Raw genomic sequence first — 20,142 nt, 5'->3', positions numbered from 1 at the left:
TGTGTATGTTTGGGGGGAGGTTTACGGGGGTCCCCTGGCACCTGGAGCCAGTGGTATGTGCCCAGGAGCACTGGAGTGTGTCTAATTGTTCTGAGGCAACAGCCTGTTTTGTGAAGGTGACTTAAGAAGTTCCCTGAGTTGACAATGGGACAAGGTCCTTCTTTCATTCTTTGAATTTCAGTCTGGGCTGGAGGGGGGGGGAACAGCTAGCTGCCTCAGGGGCTCTTTTTTTTTTTTTTTTAAGATTTTATTTATTTTATGGAGAGAGACACAGCAAGGGGGGAACACAAGCAGGGAGAGGGGGAGAGGGAGAAGCAGGCTTCCCACAGAGCAGGGAGCCTGATGCAGGGGTCAATCCCAGAACCCTGCGATCATGACCCGAGCTAAAGGCTGAGCCACCCAGGGAATGAAGACATTCCCACATGGTAATAAAGCGTTGCTTCCATACATTCAATCCTTGAAAAAGACATTTTGTGTTGTGCTTCACAGTCTGTTCTCCAGGAATTGGATTGTGCTTAGGGTCTCTTGTACTATTAAGGGGCCCTCTCGGAGCAGACCCACGAACTCAGGCAAACTCCCGTTGCCTGCTCTTCTGATCATGTGAGACGAGTCTATGTCCGGAGTTCGGTCTTATGATGAAGCTGAGGGTTCATCAGGATGTTCAGCCCACTGGGGTGGGAGAGCGCGTCCCGTGAAAGCACTTTGGCTCAGCTATTTGGCCTCTGCAGAAGCTGCTTTCAGCCGTCATGGCAGTGTCAGGCATGGTTTGGCCGGGTATGGGCTGAGGGACACACAAGGGCACTGCTCATCCTCAAGCTTAAAGCATCCCGTTTCGCCTGATTGGTTGTCACGATTGTGCTTGTGGCTGATAAACAGAATCAAAAAAGCTTTTCTTCACAGAATGGGAGTGGGCCAGAGGGACAAAATCGGACACCTGTACAAAGTGAGAAGGACGGTGGTAGGAACGGAGTGGCCTTTGCCACTGAGCTGGGGCAGGGGGGCAGGTACCCCTGGCCCTCAGTCATTTCTGCTGCCCGAGGAGGAGGTGTAGCCCAAATCAGAATGTTCTGCACACCCCAAATGTGGTATTCATTAGAAAGCAGGAATGCCCAGCTCTGTCCTCCAGAACCGCTTTCATTTTCTTGGTTTTCAAACTTGCAGGTCCATTGGAGCTCCTTCGGTTTGATCATGGGCAGTCCAGTCCAACCTACTATGTCAGGCTCGGTAACCACCAGCTGGTTCTGAAAAGGAAACCCCTGGGGACACTCGTTCCGTCCACCCATGCAGTAGAGAGGGAGTTCAGGTAACTTCTCAGAACCGGGGTGTCCTCACCCCCCAGCCTCCGCAGCTCAGCCCCAAACTAACAAGCCAGCGCCCCATCAGAAAGCCCTGACACATTTCATGTGCAAGTGTAAATTTCCAAAATTATTTCCAATAAGAACATGTCACCTAATTTTATCCCGAAGTTTGTTTTTGCTTTTCTAGACCTACACCTCTAGAAAACCAGACTTTGGGGGGGGGAACCTCTGGGTGAAAAAGAGTGTTCCTGACATAGGAAATATTAAACATAGTAGGTTGAAAAACCTAGTTCCAAACTAGAAAATTCTGGATGGGCTCCGTTGGTTGGGGGCTTATTCTCCTGGAAGCCTTTCTCCTGTTCTGCTCCCTTCTCCCTTCCAGCCCTCGATGCTCTGCAGAAGGAGAGCTGCAGAGTAGGAAAGGAAATGTGATGTCTCTTGGCCCCTTCTTGTTCGTACTGTTTACTCTCTGTCCTTGGGACTTTTCAGTTCCTGGAGTCTGACTTCTCCAACTACTATAGGCACTGGTGACTGATGATTATGAAGCCTTAGGGGGTCATCAGAGGAGAAAACGTATCAGAAATGCTATTTCTGAGCATCTATATATGCGTTCATGCAGGAACAGGTGTGCATTTACAGGAGGGAAACCCTAAAATATGAAGCCCCCACTCTGCTCTTCTGCACCCTGCTTGCAAACGCTCTCTGAGCATTCCCAGAGGTACTGAGAAATTCTGGGGGTGCTATTCCAAAAATCCAGGAATGCAGAGAATTTCCATTTGAGTAAAGGAATAAAATGTGCATTTGAAGATGAAACATAATATGGTATCTGCTTATAAAATGCCAAATGGACAATTTTGGGAATTTTGGAAAACAGCATGACACAATTTATTAAAAACCTCAGAGTTGTCACACTTCTAGATCTAGTAATTCTAGTTAGAGGAATCTCTCCTTAAAAAATAATTCTCGGGGGCGCCTGGGTGGTTCAGTGGGTTAAGCCACTGCCTTTGGCTCAGGTCGTGATCTCAGGGTCCTGGGATCGAGCCCTGCATTGGGTTCCTTGCTCGGTTGGTGGGGAGCCTGCTTCTCTCTCTGCCTCTGCCTGCCTCTCTGCCTGCTTGTGCTCCCTGTCTCTCTGTCAAATAAATGAAAAAGTAAAATCTTTAAAAATAATAATAATAATAATTCTTGGAGCGCCTGGGTGGCTCAGTGGGTTAAGCCTCTGCCCTCGGCCCGCGGGTCATGGTCCCCGGGTCCTGGGATGGAGCTGCGCTTCGGGCTCTCTGCTCGCTGGGGATCCTGCTTCCTCCTCTCTCTCTGTTTGCCTCTCTGCTTATTTGTGATCTCTCTCTCTCAAATAAATAAATAAAATCTTTTTTTTTTTAAGATTTTGTTTATTTATTTGACAGACAGAGATCTCAAGCAGGCAGAGAGGCAGGCAGAGAGAGAGAGGGAAGCAGGCTCCTTGCTGAGCAGAGAGCCCGATGCGGGACTTGATCCCAGGACCCTGAGATCATGACCCGAGCCGAAGGCAGCGGCTTAACCCACTGAGCCACCCAGGCGCCCCAATAAATAAAATCTTTAAAAGAATAAAAGGAGAGATAAAATGTATTGGCTTCATAATTTAAATCTTTCAGGAATGATTAGATCCAGGGACCCAAATAATATCACCAGGACCCATTCATTCTCTCTCTACCTCCATCTCTCCACTCTTTTTTCCCTCTATAACCTTAGTGAATGTTCCAGCATACCTCCTGAGATTGACTTATTGGCCCAATATGAACCATCGTCTGGGGTCAGGAGGCTGCATTGTTCAGGTTGGCCGAATCTGGCTCTTGTGCCCATCCCTGGAAACAAGCACTGGGTCAGTCCCATCCAAACTCTGTGGACTGACAGTAGCTACAGAGAGCCGTTTCCCAAAGGAAACCCTAGGTATTAATATCAGAACAGGAGTCAGGGAAAGGACACCAGGCAGGCAAAAGCAGGAGCCAAATACTGGTGACAAGACCGAGTAATTATTTTTCTATTTAAAACACTTAAAAATGCCAAATACTAGTGACAAGACCGAGTAATTATTTTTCTATTTAAAACACTTAAAAATGCCAAATACTGGTGATAAGACTGAGTAATTATTTTTCTGTTTAAAACATTTAAAAATTTCCTCCTTGGGGGTGCCTAGGGTGACTCGGTCAGTTAAGCATCTGACCTTTCAGCTCAGGTCATGATCTCAGGGTCATGAGATTGAGCTTCAAGTCAGGCTCCACGCTCAGTATGGAGTCTGCTTGGGATTCTCTCTCTCTCTCTCTCTCATTCCCTCTGCCCCTTTCTCTGTTCTCTCTTAGGCACGCTTTCTCAAATTAAAAAAATAAAATCTTAAAAAAGAAAAAAAAAAAAAGAATGGGACGCTTGGGTGGCTCAGTTGGTTCGGCCATTGCCTTTGGCTCAGGTCATGGTCCCAGAGTCCTGGGATTGAGTCCCATATGGGGCATCCCCTGCTCTGTGGGGAGCCCGCTTCTCCCTCTCCCTCTGCCTGCCACTCCTCCTGCTTGTGCTCTCTCTCTCTCTTTGTCAAATAAATGAAATCTTAAAAAAAGGAAAGAAGGAAAAAAAAAAAAAAGAAAAGAATGTCTCCTGTGGACAGCATATCGTTAAGTCTTGCCTTTCTAGGCAGTAAGACAATCTCTGTCTCAATTAAAATGTTTAGTCTAATAAATGTAATGTAACTATTGATGTTTGAATTAGTTCTATAATTTTTGCTATTTGTTTCTTGTTTTTCCCATGTTTTTTGTTCTTCTTGACTATATTGGGGTCAATTGAATATTTTTTAGAATTCTGCTTTAATTTCTGCATGTACTGATTTTAATTCAGAAAAATAGTTTCAAGAAAATCTCAATTCAGCCAGCACTGCTACTCATTTCTCTTTGTTCCAGCAGGATCATGAAAGCCCTTGCCAATGCTGGAGTGCCTGTTCCCAAAGTTCTTGACCGCTGTGAAGATTCAGGGTAATGTTCTGATTTATTTCTTTTATTACATATTCAAACTACAGAGGAGAAAAGCCCATATAGTAACTCAAATACCAGTTTGTTAGAGTGAAGAAAAATACATTTGGGGTGGGAGAGAAAAGAGACTTTATAGCGACCTCCCCTGGAGGTTCACAGGTCCTTAACTTGTCCTGAAAGAAATGCCTGCTTTTGTGAAAATTGGTAGAAAACATTCTTTATCATTTAAAAATTTATATCCATCTACTTTCATATTGCTTATTTTTACTAATTTTTTTTATTATGGTCCTTCTAAACTGCTTTGTAATAAGGTTTTTGAATCTATCTCTTTTTGTCCCAACTTTTTAACTAAGAAAATTTTGAAACATACAGAAAAGTTGAAAGAAGAAAAAAAATAGTATAAAGAGTCCTTCATCTAGATTAAAACATTGTTAACATTTTGCCATATTTGCTTTTTATATTTATAGATGTATGTATATAGATGTATTTTATGTGAATAACTTTAATAGCAATAATTATACAATCTAATAATTTTATAACTTTACACATTTTATAAATAAATAACTGTTTTCTCTCTCACTTTATATCAGTTATTTTTGGCTGAATCTTTTTATTTTTTTTATTTTTATTTTTTTTAAGGTTTTATTTATTTATTTGACAGAGAGAGATCACAAGTAGGCAGAGAGGCAGGCAGAGAGCGAGGGGGAAGCAGGCTCCCTGCTGGGCAGAGAGCCGGATGTGGGGCTTGATCCCAGGACTCTGAGACCATGACCTGAGCCGAAGGCAGAAGCTTAACTCACTGAGCCACCCAGGCGCCCCGGCTGAATCTTTTTAAAAAAGATTTTGTTTATTTATTTGACAGACAGAGATCACAAGTAGGCAGAGAGGCAGATGGGGGCAGGCAGGCTCCTCACTGAGCAGAGAGCCTGATGTGGGGCTCGATCTCAGGACCCTGAGACCATGACCTGAGCTGAAGGCAGAGGCTTACCCATGGAGCCACCCAGGTGCCCCAATTGGCTGAATTTTTTTGAAGTGCTTTGCATACAGCATAAACCGCCTAAAAATAAAGACATTTTCTTTCATAACCACAGCAGTGTTATTATACTTAAGATAATTAACAATAATTTAATAATAAATTTAATATCTAGCCCATGGTTAAGTCAGGATAAACAGTTTTTTTTTTTAAGATTTTATTTATTTATTTGACAGACAGAGATCACAGGTAGGCAGAGAAGCAGGCAGAGAGAGAGGGAGAAGCAAGCTTCCTGCTGAGCAGAGAGCCCAATGCGGGGCTTGATCCCAGGACCCGGGGATCATGACCTGAGCTGAAGACAGAGGCCTTAACCCACTGAGCCATCCAGGTGCCCCAGGATAAACAGTTTTAATGGTAGCCTTTTCAAAACAACTTTTTAGAATTGTAAACTGATTTCTAATAATGACTAAAAAATGGTTTAATGAGAGTTTGGTGTATCATCTTAATACCACAGGGGAGTGTATGTGCCACTCACACCAGCAGAGAATGACAGAAATAACATCAATGAGATGGAATAGTTATTGAAGCCTGACTGGAACCAGGCAATCCTTGTATATTTGCTCCCCTAATTCTTATAACAACCCTTTGAAGTTTTCCAGATTAAAACAACAAAGCCCAGAGGGGGTCAGTAAATCTCTCACAATCACACTGCTAGGAAAAGCCAGAGGCAGGATTCAGACCTGGTTCTGTGTGGCTCCGAAGTCCCCCCCTCAACACGGCTCTTTCCTCCATTATCACACTTCATTCCTGTCGCTTGCACGAGTAGACCAAACACAAGAGAGACATGCTGGCAAAAACGTATAGACGGGGCTGTGTGTGTGGTGGTTTGGGGATGGGGTACTTCCAACCCTCTGTGCTTATGTACGAAGGAAAGAAAGTGTCCAGCACTCTGGGTCTGAACTCGTTCCCCAGCACCTAGCGCAAACAGAAAGAGCAGTGCGGCACGCCTGGATGGCTCAGTCCGTTGAGCGGCTGGCTCTTGTCAGCTCAGGTCATGATCTCAGGGGCGTGGGATCGAGCCCCACATTGGGCTCCACATTCAGTGGGGAGTCTGCTTGAGGGTTCTTTCTCTCCCTCTGCCCCTCCCCCTTCTCTCTCATGCACACGCACTTTCTAAAATAAATAGTCTTTAAAAAAAAAAAAAGAGGGGCTCCTGAGTGGCTCCGTGGGTTAAGCCTCTGCCTTCGGCTCAGGTCATGGTCTCAGGGTCCTGGTATTGAGCCCCACATCGGGCTCTCTGCTCAGCGGGGAGCCTGCTTCCTTCTCTCTCTGCTTGCCTCTCTGCCTACTTGTGATCTATCAAATAAATAAATAAAATCTTAAAAAAAAAAGAAAAAGAGCAATGCCCTAACAGCCTGAAGCTGGGCTGAAACTCCCCACCTGTGTCCCTCCCAGGGTCATCGGCATGCCCTTCTATCTGATGGAGTACTGCCCAGGCCTCATCTACAGAGACCCCTCTCTGCCAGGCTTGGACCCCAGCCAGAGGCGGGCCATATACACTGCCATGAACAGAGTCTTGTGCAAAATTCACAGTGTGGACCTCAAGGCTGCCGGCCTAGAAGACTACGGGAAACACGGTGAGCAGGCCGCCATTTGTCTTTTGTGCTGATGGGTTCCTCATTGGTGCCCTTACCCTCAGGATTTGCATGATGTCAGGGTGTTCACACATCTGGTGTTTGCTAACTGTGAGGGGGGCTTCTTAGCCCCCGCCTTGGACATCCAGTTTCATTTTAATGGAGGTGTCATTTACCTAATACGTTATCCTCATTACGTCCCTTCCTGGCCTATAGAATCTCTCTCCCGTGCAACTTTGATCTTGCTGGACCATTTCAATCTTTATTTTTTCTGGTACTGGCCAAGAGTACTTAAGATACTTTCTTCTGGGGTACCTGGGTGGCTCAGTGGGTTAAGCCTCTGCCTTCGGCTCAAGTCATGATCTCAGGGTCCTGGGATCGAGCCCCGCATTGGGCTCTCTGCTCCTCGGGGAGCCTGCTTCTCCCTTCCCCTCTGCCTGCCTCTCTGCCCACTTGTGATCTCTCTCTCTCTCTCTGTCAAATAAATAAATAAAAATAAAATCTTTTTAAAAAAAGACACTTTCTACTGTTTTATACTCTTTCCCCTAAATACTCTTTTCAACAGGGATAGACTTTTAAAATACCATTATGCCAAGGCATTTTCTTGGTAGAGTGTGTTTCTGCTTGTCTTTTACTGTCTGAGAGTTCCAGTTGTTCCTCGTCCTCATCGTTATTGTCAGTTTTCTTCCTTCCTTTTTTTTTTTTTTTGATGTCAGGTGTATTGAAGTGTAACATTCTATATATTTGACAAACACACATAATTTTAAAAAGACCATCACACTGTCTCCATGTACCAACTTTAGCACGAGCCAAAGAATTTCACTTTTTCTTCCCTGGAAAATTCAAGAGTATCTGACTCTTGATCAATATGTATGCTTGGCTCTAGTCAAAAAGAACCTTCCAGCTAAGCTGTATTTTCTTTCTCTGCTTTTAGCCAAAATGTGTTTTCGATAGGACCACATCAGAAGCTGTAGTCTCCCATGTACATCTCCCGCATACATCAACCTCCTGCCCTTTCTGCCAAGTCACCTAAAGTTCTACCTCTCCACAGGCACATGAGCTGAGTACCCACAAGTGATCAGTTTGAAACACTTTTCTACAAAAGAGAAAGCTTGCTGACTTCCCAGCCCAAATTGAGGGGGGTACTCCCATCCCTTCCAAGGACAGCCAGATCCATTCGCCCCATATTCTTTTTTTTTTTTTTTAAAGGTTTTATTTATTTATTTGAGAGAGAGAGAGAGATCACACATAAGCAGGGGTGGGGGAAGCAGGCTCCCCGCGGAGCAGAGAGCCCAATGCGGGGCTCGATCCCAGGACTGATCACGACCTGAGCCGAAGGCAGAGGCTTAACCCACTGAGCCACGCAGGTGCCCCCATCTCCCCCATATTCTAACCTGTTGACTAGGGATACCAACTTAGTGTGAGTTCCCCTCCACCTCATTTGGAAATAAAAATGTATTTGTTGTTTATCTGAAATTCACATTTAACTGGGTATCCTATATTTGATCTGGCAGCCGTCATCCCCAATAAAATGGCCAATAGGCAAAGACAACACATGTTGTCCATATTGATCCATGTTTCAAGATGGAAAGAGCATTGGAGCAGAAGCTGGATGCTAATTTGTCAGGGACCTTGGACAAGTCTTCTTACTTTGTTATAGTTTTCTCTATAGTAAGGTAGTAAAAGTTGGGTTAAAAAACAAACAAACAAAATGTCCTGCACTCCCTCCCTCACAGGTGGTAGCTGTCCCTGTGCTTTGAATGAAGGTAAAGCCTCAGGCAGGTGCAGTGATGGGCAGTGTGACGTCCTGCCCTGGACAGACAGCAGCTTCTGTGCTGAGTGGATCCTTTGCCTTTTACTTTTAAAGGAGACTGTTTTGATGCTCTTTTCACTGACCTCTTAGCGCAAAGAGGCAGAGCAGAAATCTGATGTGATTTCACATGAGCCAGGGGCCGGCATCCTGGGCCAAGAGCTGTGTTTTGAGCTTAATAGCATAAAGTGGCTTCATCATGCTTCGGGTTCACTGATGAGGGACGCATCAGCTCTCCCTTTTCAAGAAACCTGCAATTTCTCTGGTGATGTCAGGAATCCAGCTGCTGGGCAGGGCATTGGCTATAAATAGACACCACCATTTGTGCACAGGGTGGCATATTTGAATAAATTTACATATTCAAATATATTTAAATAGTTGCTTGCGCAAGTGATCATCTCCATGAAACTCATCACGTGGGTTGCCTTTGGGAAAAAGAGCGGAGTGGCTGGCAGAGGGTGCGAGAAAGAGTACCGTGTGCCCTTCTGTCACTTTATTCCAAGCCATGTATGTATTATCTATTCAAGAGCACACACATTTACGTTTATTAAAATAATAAGAGAGAGAGAGATTGCACACAAACATGATTTCTAATTAAGAGGAACTTTTGATGGGACGCTTGGGTGGCTCAGTCCGTTAAGCCGCTGCCTTCGGCTCAGGTCATGATCCTGGGGTCCTGGGATCGAGTTCCAAATCAGGCTCCTTGTTCAGTGGGGAGCCTGCATTACCCCCCCCCCCACCGCTTGCTCATGCTCTCTATCTCTGACAAATAAATAAATAAAATCTTAAAAAAAAAAAAAGCGGCACTTTTGACAAAGATCCTTTAGATATAGTCCAGTTACCACAAAGAACCTTTCCATCACCAGTGACCTATAAAGAGCACATAATCCTCTTTTCTTATCCCAGAGGGGCAGTCTGCTTGAGGAAAAATGTTTCAGTGCCTTGGCAGGGTTGATAGCGGCCAGTGGCCAACAGAGCCAGAGACAGGGGCAGCTGCGTCTGTTTCCCAGGAGAAGAGAATGTGCGCAGCATTGGTTGGTGTGTTTGGGGTGGGAGGTCCCAAAACCGTATAGGAGGTTTTCCTTTTTTCTAAAAAATAGATTTTATTTATTTATTTGAGAAAGAGAGAGAGGGAGAGAGAGCAGAGGGAGAATCAGAGGGAGAGGGACAAGCAGACTCTGCACTAAGCAGTCCAGTGTGAGGCTTGATCTCACAACCCTGAGATCATGACTTGGGCCTAAATCAAGAGTCGAATGCTCAACCGACCGAGCCACCCAGGCGTCCCAGTATAGGAGATTTTCCTGAAAGGCTACTTTCACAAAGGCTCAGGTCCTGTGTGTGTGTTTCTTTTTTAAAGATTTATTTAGACAGAAACGGAGAGAGAGAGTGTGCATAGTTGTGTGTGAGTTGGGGGGGGGGCGTTGCAGAGAGAGAGAATCCTTAAGCAGACTCCTCCTGAGCATGGATCTTGAGGCAAGGCTCGATCCCACAGCCCTGAGATCATGACCTGAGTCAAAACCAAGAGTCAGACGCTTAACCACCTGAGCCACCCAGGCGCCTAACTCAGTTCATATGGTCTTTGTATTTAACTTATGATTATAATTTACAAACTTGCAGAAATGTGAATAGTACATATGTACTATTGTACTATGTACAATGTACATAGTACAATAAATAACGACATATTCCCACTACTAATTTTAACAGGGGTTAACTTTTGCCATATTCGCTTCTCTTTCCCTCTCCCTCTCCTTCTGTTTCTGTCTCTCTCTGTATATAATTATATATATTTAACAAAGCTGTAGAGACCCTAGCACTTGACTCCTAAATACTTCAGTATGCATTTCCTAAAAATAAGGACGATCCCCAGTACTACTCTCACATTAAAGAAAATTTATAACTTTCCCTGAATATTTAAAACCCACTCCATATTCAGATACATTTCATCAATTACCCCCTTATATCTTTTTAAAAATGATTTCTTTATTTTAGAGAGAGAGAAGGTGGGGGCAGACAGAGAGAGAGAATCTCAAGCAGAGTCTGCACTGAGCGTGGAGCCAGATGTGGGGCTTGATTGCAGGATCTTGAGATCATGACCTGAGCCATAATTAAGAGGTGGATTCTTAACCGACTGAGCCATCCAGGCGCCCCTCCCCTTAAATCTTTTATAAATGAGTCCCCCCCCCAATCGGGATCTGATCAAAGAATCTAGAACAGTCCCTCCCATCTCTTTTTTTCAATGAAATTTTTAACAGACCAAGTCAATGTGTTATATATTTATCTCGATTATTTCCTTATGGTTTTATTTACTTCTGTCTTCCGTAAATTATATAATTCTAAAGGCTTGATTTGTTTTGGATTAAATTCCTATGGACTTTGATCTCCACTTCCCATGGTCCAGCAAGATCTTGCAAAGGGCAGGTGTCTAGATGGTCCAGCTGTGCAGTGGACTCCACAGAAGGAACCTGATCTTTCTTTCCTTGTCTTCAAACCCGTCAGCCTCTGCGGACCATTTTTCTCTCAGCTGATAAATGAGGGCTTGGCTTAGAGCCAGGGTCCTGACACTTTTATTAATTATATTAATAGGGACAATTAATAATTGTCAGTCGACAATAAATCAGGACAAATTGAGTGGCCTTCTGTGCAGCTCAGTATTTGGCCCGTTAGGAAGGAATTTGGTTAGCCTTCACAAAAATAGTCCTATGGAAGTGTCCGTACATTCGTAAAGAACCACCAAGGGAGGATGGTGCAGTTACATCCATTGAAGACCTTGACTGTGAGCCAAGCTGACTGCAGAATTCCTTCCAGTGTCCAGTCCCAGACAGAACTCACAAGTTCCCCAATGGTAGAATCTCTTGGGTTTCTTAGCAAACAACTGAGTAATGATAGCAAATCCTCATGTAGAACTTACTTCGTGCCAGGAACATTTCCAGGGGCTTTATATACTTCATCCTTCCAGCAACTCTAAGGAGCATCTCTCTGATGAAGAGAAACTGAGGTACAGAGAGGTCAAGTGATGTGTCTGAGATCACAAAGACAGAGAATGGCAGAGCTGGGAATCACACCCAGAGAGTCTGGCCCCAGTCCCTGCCCTTAGCCAACCACTGTTGTTTAGCCAAAAAGGGATTTCTTGAAGGCTGTTAGGAAGCTGGTAGGATGTCTGAGAGGCCAGGGATCAGGCTCACAGGCCTTGTGGCTGGGAGCAACACCCACGTCCCACTGATCCAGCCACAGTGGCAGGAGCATCCTGTGAGAAATGCCTCGGTCATCAGGAGAGCACTACCAGCGCTTTCAGTGTTTTGGTTACTTTCTGGAACCTTTGCAGGATAGGATGTTAGAGTGGCCTACCATGTTCGAATTCTCTTTCCCTCAGAGGACTATATTCCACAGCAGATGCAAACCTGGATTAAGCAGTATCGAGCCTCAGAACCCGGCACCATCCCGGCGATGGAGAGGCTCATCCAGTGGCTGCCCCGCCATCTTCCCAAGCAACAGAAGACGACAGTGGTGCACGGGAACTTCAGGTCTGTGAGGAGCAGCCAATGTCTAGATGTGACAAATGGTGGGCGGGACACTTGAAGGGGAAATGAAGCAGCTGGCCTGAGTCTGACGTACAGTGGAGGGTGATTCCCTTTACAAAAGATCTCCCTGTCGGTGGCCTTCTAAGGTGGGGTTTCTCCACCTTGACCCGGTGACATTTGGGGCCAGATAATTGGTAATGACGGTGGGCTGTCCTAACTGCCCCCAGGTTTGAAAGTGCACACGCGTGCTCCAGTTACTACGACTACATACAGATCTCCCAAACCACATGGCTGCAGACAGACAGCCGTAGTTTTGCTCACGAATCTGAAGTCTGTTTCAGCTGGGGTGGCGGTCAGGCTGGGGGCCGCTCACATGCCTGGCACTGGGGCAGAGAAGACTGAACAGCTGGGCTCCCTGGGCCTCTCTTGTCTGCTTGTGGTCCCCGCATGGTTGCTCCAGCATCAAAGCTTCTCCTTCAACCCTGGGGGTGCTCGGGGCTGCAAAGCTGTGCGTTCCAAGAGAGGCCGGGCTGCTTGGAAGCTGATCCCTTTTTCTGAGGCTCTGCATTCACGTAGTCTCACTTGCCGGTTCTATTTGCTAGAAGCCTAAGGCTTCAAGCGGCAAAGAATTAGACTCTTCCTTTTGTGGAAGGCGTGTCCAAGAACTCCAGACCTGTTTGAACCCTTCACAGGGAAGGAGGAATTACCAGAACCCAGAGAGGATCGCCATGTGGAGAGGGCTACCTGACCCAAACTGGGCTCTGGGAGAGGGATACAGAGCCCCTCAGCCACCTGCCCCCCCGTCCTGTCTCCTGCTGGTGTCCTCATTGGCTAGGTCCACCTGAGCCAGAGGGCAGGGGAGCTAGCGGACAGGGGCACCGAGGGGCTGAGAGGGTAGGGAGGGGCAAATAGAAGACCCTCGGCACAGAACACACCCCAGTGCTCAGTTTCCTCAGAGCTGTCTCTCTACATTCCTTCTTCAGGCTGGACAACCTGCTGTTCCACCCAGAGAAGGCCGAGGTGCTTGCTGTCCTTGACTGGGAGCTCTCTACCTTAGGCGACCCCCTTGCGGACGTGGCCTTCAGCTGCCTCGCTCACTACCTGCCGTCCAGTTTTCCCGGCTCCCTGCTGCGAGGTAGGAACTGGGGTTGGCGGGAGGAGGGAAGAGGCAGCTCCATTCTCAAAGCACCTGAGGCACAAAAGTAGCGGTGATGGCTGATGGCCTCGGTGAGTGAAATTGAGGTCCTGGTGGTTTGGGTGGAAAGTGCACTTGGAATGCATTTCTGTCCGCAGGGGGAGATGGGTATAGGGTGTATTTTAAGTGAGAAGGATATGTGCATAGACCCCTCTTGTGTTTTTACACAACTAATTTCTATTTAATTTTCTAAATTAAAAATACAAATTTATTTTAAAACGTTGCAGCCAACAGACAATGAAAGAAAAAGTTAAAGTCGTGGATAGTCCCAGACCTGACCATTGTCAACATTTTCATCTTTCTGCATGCATACATACGTTTGTTTAAATGAAAATGTGATTCAACGACTTTATGGCCTGGCTTTTTTTACTTAATTACATGTTTTGGACATGTTTTCATGCCATTAAGTATTTCTTCTACAGCATCATTTTTAATCATGGAATAGGATTTTATTGAATAGAATTAACTTAATCAAGATGTTTGATTCCTATTTAGATATTTAATTTATTTCTGATTTCTTTCTATTACCTCCCCCGAGCCCTCACCAAAAAGCAGTGAACATCTTTGTAGGAATAACCTTGCCTATATTATAAAGTATACTCCTGGACAAAATCCTAGGAACAAAATGTGCTACATGTTTCTAAGCCATGCAAAGATTACGAATGAAGCAAGTCAGTAAAAAACATTATTTGTTGTTAATTTTTTTTTCATAATTTGGCAGGACCTTTTTTTTTTTTTTTAAGTAGGCTCCACCCCACTCATGTAGCCCAATGTGGGTCTTGAACTCGCAGCCCTGAGATCAAGACTTGAGCTGAGATCAAGAGTCAGATGCTTAACCGACTGAGCCACCCAGGCACCCCACCTTTACTGCCAATTTAGTCTGAAACTTTTGAGGGCCGATTTGTGAATAGCTTCGTGCTGGGATCCCAGCCTCGTGAGGGCAGAAGAGCTGCTGAAATACAGAGCTGAGGCTGTGAACTAGCTATGAAGCTCATTGCCAAGGGAGAAAGTGATTTTCATAATTGAGATCCCTGCAGCCACAGGGGAGTGGGCGGCCACTGACTGCCCACACAGAGTTGGCTCTGTCTGTCGCCCCAGGTTTGCGTGACTGTGATCTCACTCAGCTGGGAATCCCTACAGCAGAGGAGTATCTCAGAATGTACTGCCATCACTCGGAGATCCCTCCCCCTGAGAACTGGAACTTCTACATGGCTTTGTCCTTTTTCCGAATGGCCATAATCCTGCAAGGGGTCCACAAGCGCTCGCTCCCAGGTAATGCTGCCTTAGGGTCTGAGTGACAGCCACGCAGCTTCTCCCCGGAGGAAGGCCCCCCCCAACCACTGCCACCACTGTGGCCACAGAGGCTTCAGAAAAACCAATTTGCCAGAATTCTTTAAGATTCGGTTAATTCCTCCATCTGTCATTAATGGCATGTGTATATTCTTTAAAATATTTAAACTTTTAAAAATTATTTTTTAAGAGTTAATTATTTAGGAGAGAGAGCGAGAGCAACCACGTGCACGTGGAGGGAGGGGCAGAGGCAGAGAGAATCTCAAGCAGACTCCCCACTGAGCACAGAGCCCGACTTGGGGCTCAATCTCGTCACCTGAGATCATGACCTGAACCTAAATCACGAGTCGGACGCTCAACCAACTGAGCCACCCATGTGCCCCAAACTTTTAAAAATTATTAACATACAAAAAATAAAGTAAAAACCTACATGGGAAGAATTAAATCATAAAGAATACAAAATTAGGGACGCCTGGGTGGCTCAGTTGGTTAAGCAGCTGCCTTTGGCGCAGGTCATGATCCCAGCGTCCTGGGATCGAGTCCCACATCGGGCTCTCTGCTCCACAGGGAGCCTGCTTCTCCCTCTGCCTCTGCCTGCCATTCTGTCTACCTTTGCTCGCTCTCGCTCTCTCTCTGACAAATAAATAAATAAAATCTTAAAAAAAAAAAATACAAAATTAGGGTGCCTGGGTTGCTCAGTAGGTTGGGCCTCTGCCTTCGGCTCAGGTCATGATCTCAGGGAACTGGAATCGAGCCCCACATTGGGCTCTCTGCTCAGCAGGGAGCCTGCTTCCACCTCTCTGTCTACCTGCCTCTCTGCCTACTTGTGATCTCTCTCTCTGTCAAATAAATAAATAAAATCTTTATATAAAATTATTTTCCTTTCTTCTCAGTATCGTTTCTCAAAGATAAATGGAACCCCCAATTTTTTTAAAGATTTTATTTATTTACTTGAGACAGAGTGAGAGAGAGAGTGAGCAAGCAGCAGCAGGGGGAGAGGAAGAAGCAGACTCCCTGCTGAGCCCAGAGCCCAAGGCAGGGCTCAATCCCAGGACCTGGAAATCAGGACCCACCTGAAGGCAGATGCCCAACCATCTGAGCCACCCAGACGCATGCCCCCCCCCATTTTTTTTGTGTCTCTGTCTTCTAAGTTTTTAAAAGATTTTATTTATTTATTTATTTATTTATTTATTTATTTATTTATTTGACACAGAGAGTGAGTACACAAGCAGGGGGAGTGGCAGAGGGAGAGGGAGAAGCAGACTCCCCACAGAGCAAGGAACCTGATGTGGGGCTCAATCTCAGGATCCTGGGATCATGACCTGAGCCGAAGGCTAATGGTTAACCAACTGAGCCACCCAGGCTCCCCTCCTCTAAGTTTTATAAAAATGTAACTAGCCTACATGCATTTTTAGTACCTTGATTTAAAAAAATTTTTTATGCTTAACAGTTCCTATGAAATATTTGTGTATGTACATATATAAGATATGATGTGTATATGTATAGGATATATATGATTATCATAGATATACTTCACAACAATGTAAGATATATTCCCTGCTTGTTTTTTGCACTTAACAATATTGAGAGAGGGGCGCCTGGGTGGCTCAGTGGGTTAAAACCTCTGCCTTCAGCTCAGGTCATGATCCCAGGGTCCTGAGATCGAGCCCTGCATTGGGCTCTCTGCTTGGCGGGAAGCCTGCTTCCTCCTCTCTCTGTCTCTCTGCCTGCCTCTCTGCCTACTTGTGATCTCTGTCTGTTTCAAATGAATAAATAAAATCTTTTTTTTTTCATTTTCTACACTTTTATTCTGCTCTAATGCACACTAAATACTTCCGCACCTATGCCATCTTTAGCGGGGCCACACAGGTCATGAGTTTAATAAATAAAATCTTTTTTTTTTTTTTTTTAAGATTTTATTTATTTATTTGACAGAGAGAGATGAGAGATCACAAGTAGGCAGAGAGGCAGACAGAGAGAGAGAGAGAGGGAAGCAGGCTCCCTGCTGAGCAGAGAGCCCGATGCGGGACTCGATCCCAGGACCCTGAGATCATGACCTGAGCCGAAGGCAGCGGCTTAACCCACTGAGCCACCCAGGCGCCCCAATAAATAAAATCTTAAAAAAAAATAAACAACAATATTGAGAGGGACCTTTCCACATGAGTATGTTCAGATATACATCATTCTTTTGGATTTCTCTAGAACATTCCATTGTATGGATGTAGTGTGATTCATTTAACCCACTCTCCTATTGAGGTATTCTTGGATGGTTTGCACATTTTTGCAACCTTTTTCAGACATTTGTGAATATACCTAAAGGATAAATCCCCAGAATTGTAATTCCTAAAAGTATGTGCATTTTAAAATTTTGTAGATGTTGCCAAATTGTCCAGTAAGATGACTTCTGAAGGAGAAAAAAAGATTGTGTTTTCTTATGTGGTGCGTCTACATACATGGGGAAATGCTTTATTGAACTAGCTGGGAGTTAGTTATGCATTATATCTTGTGCATCTGAGCTCCTTGGAAGAAAAGTTAAGTGTTGACAGTTGAATCTGATATGTATATATACATGAACATATCACCTATAGAATGTTCACATGTATATGAGAGTATGTAGCACAATCTTATTTGTTTTAATTCTAAATCTCACAGGATAGCAAATGAAATCATCTCTCTCCTAAATTAGTTAAGAAGCTAGAATTCTAGGCAGATTATAGTTTGCTTCCTCTGTGGAACAGAAGACAGGCAGAAAGAAAGCACATAGACCCTGCCAGAAAGTCCTAGAAAGTCCCAGAAAGTTCTAGAAAAGTCCCAGTAGCACTATGTACTCCCAGTTTTCCCTATGTCATAATCTCTAAATTCCATTCCCACCAGAAAGAACTGGGACTTCTTAGAAAAGTGGTTGTGTTCAGGTTGAGGGCAGGATGTCTACAAGTGAGCCTGGAGCACCTGTTGTACCAATAAGCTAGGGAGCTATTGAGGACAACTGGGGTCATCTCTACAGCACTCAGGAGTCAGCCTGAATAAACCCCCACTGGCTAACGACAGGTGACATTGAGCACCAGCAAGGACAAAGCTGAAATGGATGGGCACTCATCAAGTGTCTTTATATCCAAGAGTAGAGAGCAACGCTAAAACAGAGTCAAAATCCCATTGATGGCTTTGGAGGACACCAGGGAAGCAATCCGTGATTCTAAAAATGAATAAAGAAAGGGGAGAAAATCAAGGATTTATCCTGCCTGTCGTGTACAAGTTCTAGGTCAGGCTAACCAAGTAACTGAGGAGGGGAAGTTTCTCTCTAGGAAAGCATCCCAGACAGAATGGCAGAATTAACAGATCACCAATTTTCTACCCCTAATACATTAATGGATCTGGAAAATAAGCATCAACGGGGCTAACATCAGGAAGAGAGAGACGGCCAGACATTGTGTACTGGCTGGTGCTTCTCCCAGAAAGTCAGACCTGGATCCGACTAATAGTTGGCTAATTGCCAACTCGCAGGAACCAGAGGGTTCCGAGGAGCAAGTTAAACAGGACCCGCCGGGCATAGCCGTTCACCAACTCCAGATTCTGGACACTTCACAAATTCCTCAACAAATGAATGTCAGGGGGAAAGAGAAAGGATAAAAATGGAACCTGAAGATCACAAGGGACTTAAGGGGCACCTGGGTGGCTCAGTCGGTTGAGCACCAACTCTTGGTTTCAGCTCAGGTTGATCTCAGGGTCATAAGATCGAGTACCAAGTACCACACCGGGCTCCACGCTCAGTGAGGCGTCTGCCTCAGATTCTCTCGCTCCCTGTCCCTGCCCCTCTGCTCCTCCTTCCCTCCTTTCTGGCACACCCTCACGCTCTCTCTCTCTCTCTCTCTGTAAAATAAATAAATAAAATCTCTTAAGGGGCAGGGGAGGGGATTTAAAAGACACTCAGCCATTATAACATTTGAATCTTTAGATCTCTATAAAAAATTAACGGGATAGTCAGTGAAATTTGAATTCTCACTGGACCGTCTGGACAGTTGATGACATCAAGGAGGCACAGCTAACTTTTTTAAGCGTGATGATGGTATTCTGTGTTTTTAAGTCTTTGTTATTAGACATCAATGAAGTATTCATAGATTTACTTCAGGAACACGCAGGGCAGTGAGGGTGGGGATGACAGAAAATCTAAGCTCAGCGGCAACCGCAGAAATACTGGCGATCTTCCTGATTTCATTTATTTTCTTTAGACCAGAGGAGCAGGGAGCAGTCCCGCCGAGCCTGACTCCCGGCTCCCACCCACTGACGTAAGCGTGGGCACGCCTTCTCTCTGAGACCCAGATCCTTGTCCATAAAATGGGGAATAAAATCACCAGTTGCTTCGGGAATTCAGTGAGCTATAATCATACACGCAGAGCACTTAGCACCGTGTCTGGAACGTGGCAGGTGCTCAGCAAATGCTAGGAGATGCTAACAGCATTATTATGGAGGGTCGTTTGGGAGTAATCACTGTTTTTCTTTGCTTCTGCTTAGGGCAAGCAGGCTTGGCAGCCGCCGAACAAAATGAAAAGCTGACTGAGTATGTGTCTAACCTGGCCTGGGATTTTGCAGTCAAGGAAGGGTTCCGGGTTTTCAAAGAGATGCCACCACAAAACCACTACTGAGGTCCTGCCGCACTCGGGCGGGTCATGGCCCCTGTTGAGCAACCCCCCCACCCGCTCGAGCAGCTCACAGACTCCTCCCCAGCTCAGGCCTCAAAGGGTGCTCTGGTTCTCTGTCCAGAGGGTCTTTCCGCACCTCTCAGGGACCCGCCTCAGTGACCACGGCACCCTGCGCAGTCAGAGCCACGGCCTCCCCACCACCGGCACTGCTGGACGGAGAGCAGCGTGTTGTGAGCCAGTAAGATGTCAACAGGGCAGGACCTCAGCTCACTGACCCGACACGTCTGTTCCCCTTGGAAGCAGGGAAGAGAGAGGAGGGCCGAGGTGAATTCATCTTGGCTTTGCATCGTCATCGGGGAGAGCCAGCTCAAGATGACTCAGCTCTCACTTCCTGGGCTCCTTATTTTATGCATATTTGTATGATATAAATGTGAAGCCGTGTGAAATAAAATGCGTTCATTAAGAGTTCATTAAGAGTTTATTAAGTCTCTCTTTGAAGAACCTATAACATCAAAGCCAGAGCGCTGGAGTCTGCTGCAAACTGTTGACAGACAAGGACACCCCTTTAGCTGATGATGGAAATTTCCTGCTGTTCTCTGTCGGGAGGAGTCTTAGCTTGTGCTTGTTTTTAAGTTATTTGAAGTCTTCAGGAGCACACATTTTGCCCATGATGCAGCCATCATCTACTTTTTTTTTTTAAGATTTTATTTATTTATTTGACAGACAGATAACAAGTAGGCAGAGAGGCAGGCGGGGGAGGGGGAGGAGCAGGCTCCCTGCAAAGCAGA

General features: G+C 45.4%; 1 protein-coding gene across 3 annotated transcripts in view; it reads left to right on the top strand.

Annotated features, from left to right (window-relative positions):
• Nucleotides 1-19,819, top strand: part of ACAD10 (acyl-CoA dehydrogenase family member 10) — a 37,228-nt gene extending 17,409 nt beyond the window's left edge. Inside the window, exons 7-13 of one of the 3 annotated variants that reach the window (XM_032310763.1) lie at nucleotides 1,162-1,303; nucleotides 4,226-4,297; nucleotides 6,723-6,904; nucleotides 12,085-12,235; nucleotides 13,216-13,367; nucleotides 14,526-14,699; nucleotides 19,227-19,819. In XM_032310763.1, coding sequence (XP_032166654.1) covers nucleotides 1,162-1,303; nucleotides 4,226-4,297; nucleotides 6,723-6,904; nucleotides 12,085-12,235; nucleotides 13,216-13,367; nucleotides 14,526-14,699; nucleotides 19,227-19,357 — 1,004 coding nt within the window. In that variant the 3' untranslated portion in view covers nucleotides 19,358-19,819. The remainder of the gene's footprint in view (nucleotides 1-1,161; nucleotides 1,304-4,225; nucleotides 4,298-6,722; nucleotides 6,905-12,084; nucleotides 12,236-13,215; nucleotides 13,368-14,525; nucleotides 14,700-19,226) is intronic. The other 2 variants (XM_032310765.1, XM_032310766.1) reach the window with 2 other exon arrangements.
• Nucleotides 19,820-20,142: the final 323 nt, after the last annotated feature.

The sequence above is a fragment of the Mustela erminea genome, chromosome 13, assembly GCF_009829155.1.
Source record: "Mustela erminea isolate mMusErm1 chromosome 13, mMusErm1.Pri, whole genome shotgun sequence".
Taxonomy (NCBI): domain Eukaryota; kingdom Metazoa; phylum Chordata; class Mammalia; order Carnivora; family Mustelidae; genus Mustela; species Mustela erminea.
Note: the sequence above shows the minus strand (reverse complement) of the source record. Positions and strands in the feature narration are given on the sequence as shown.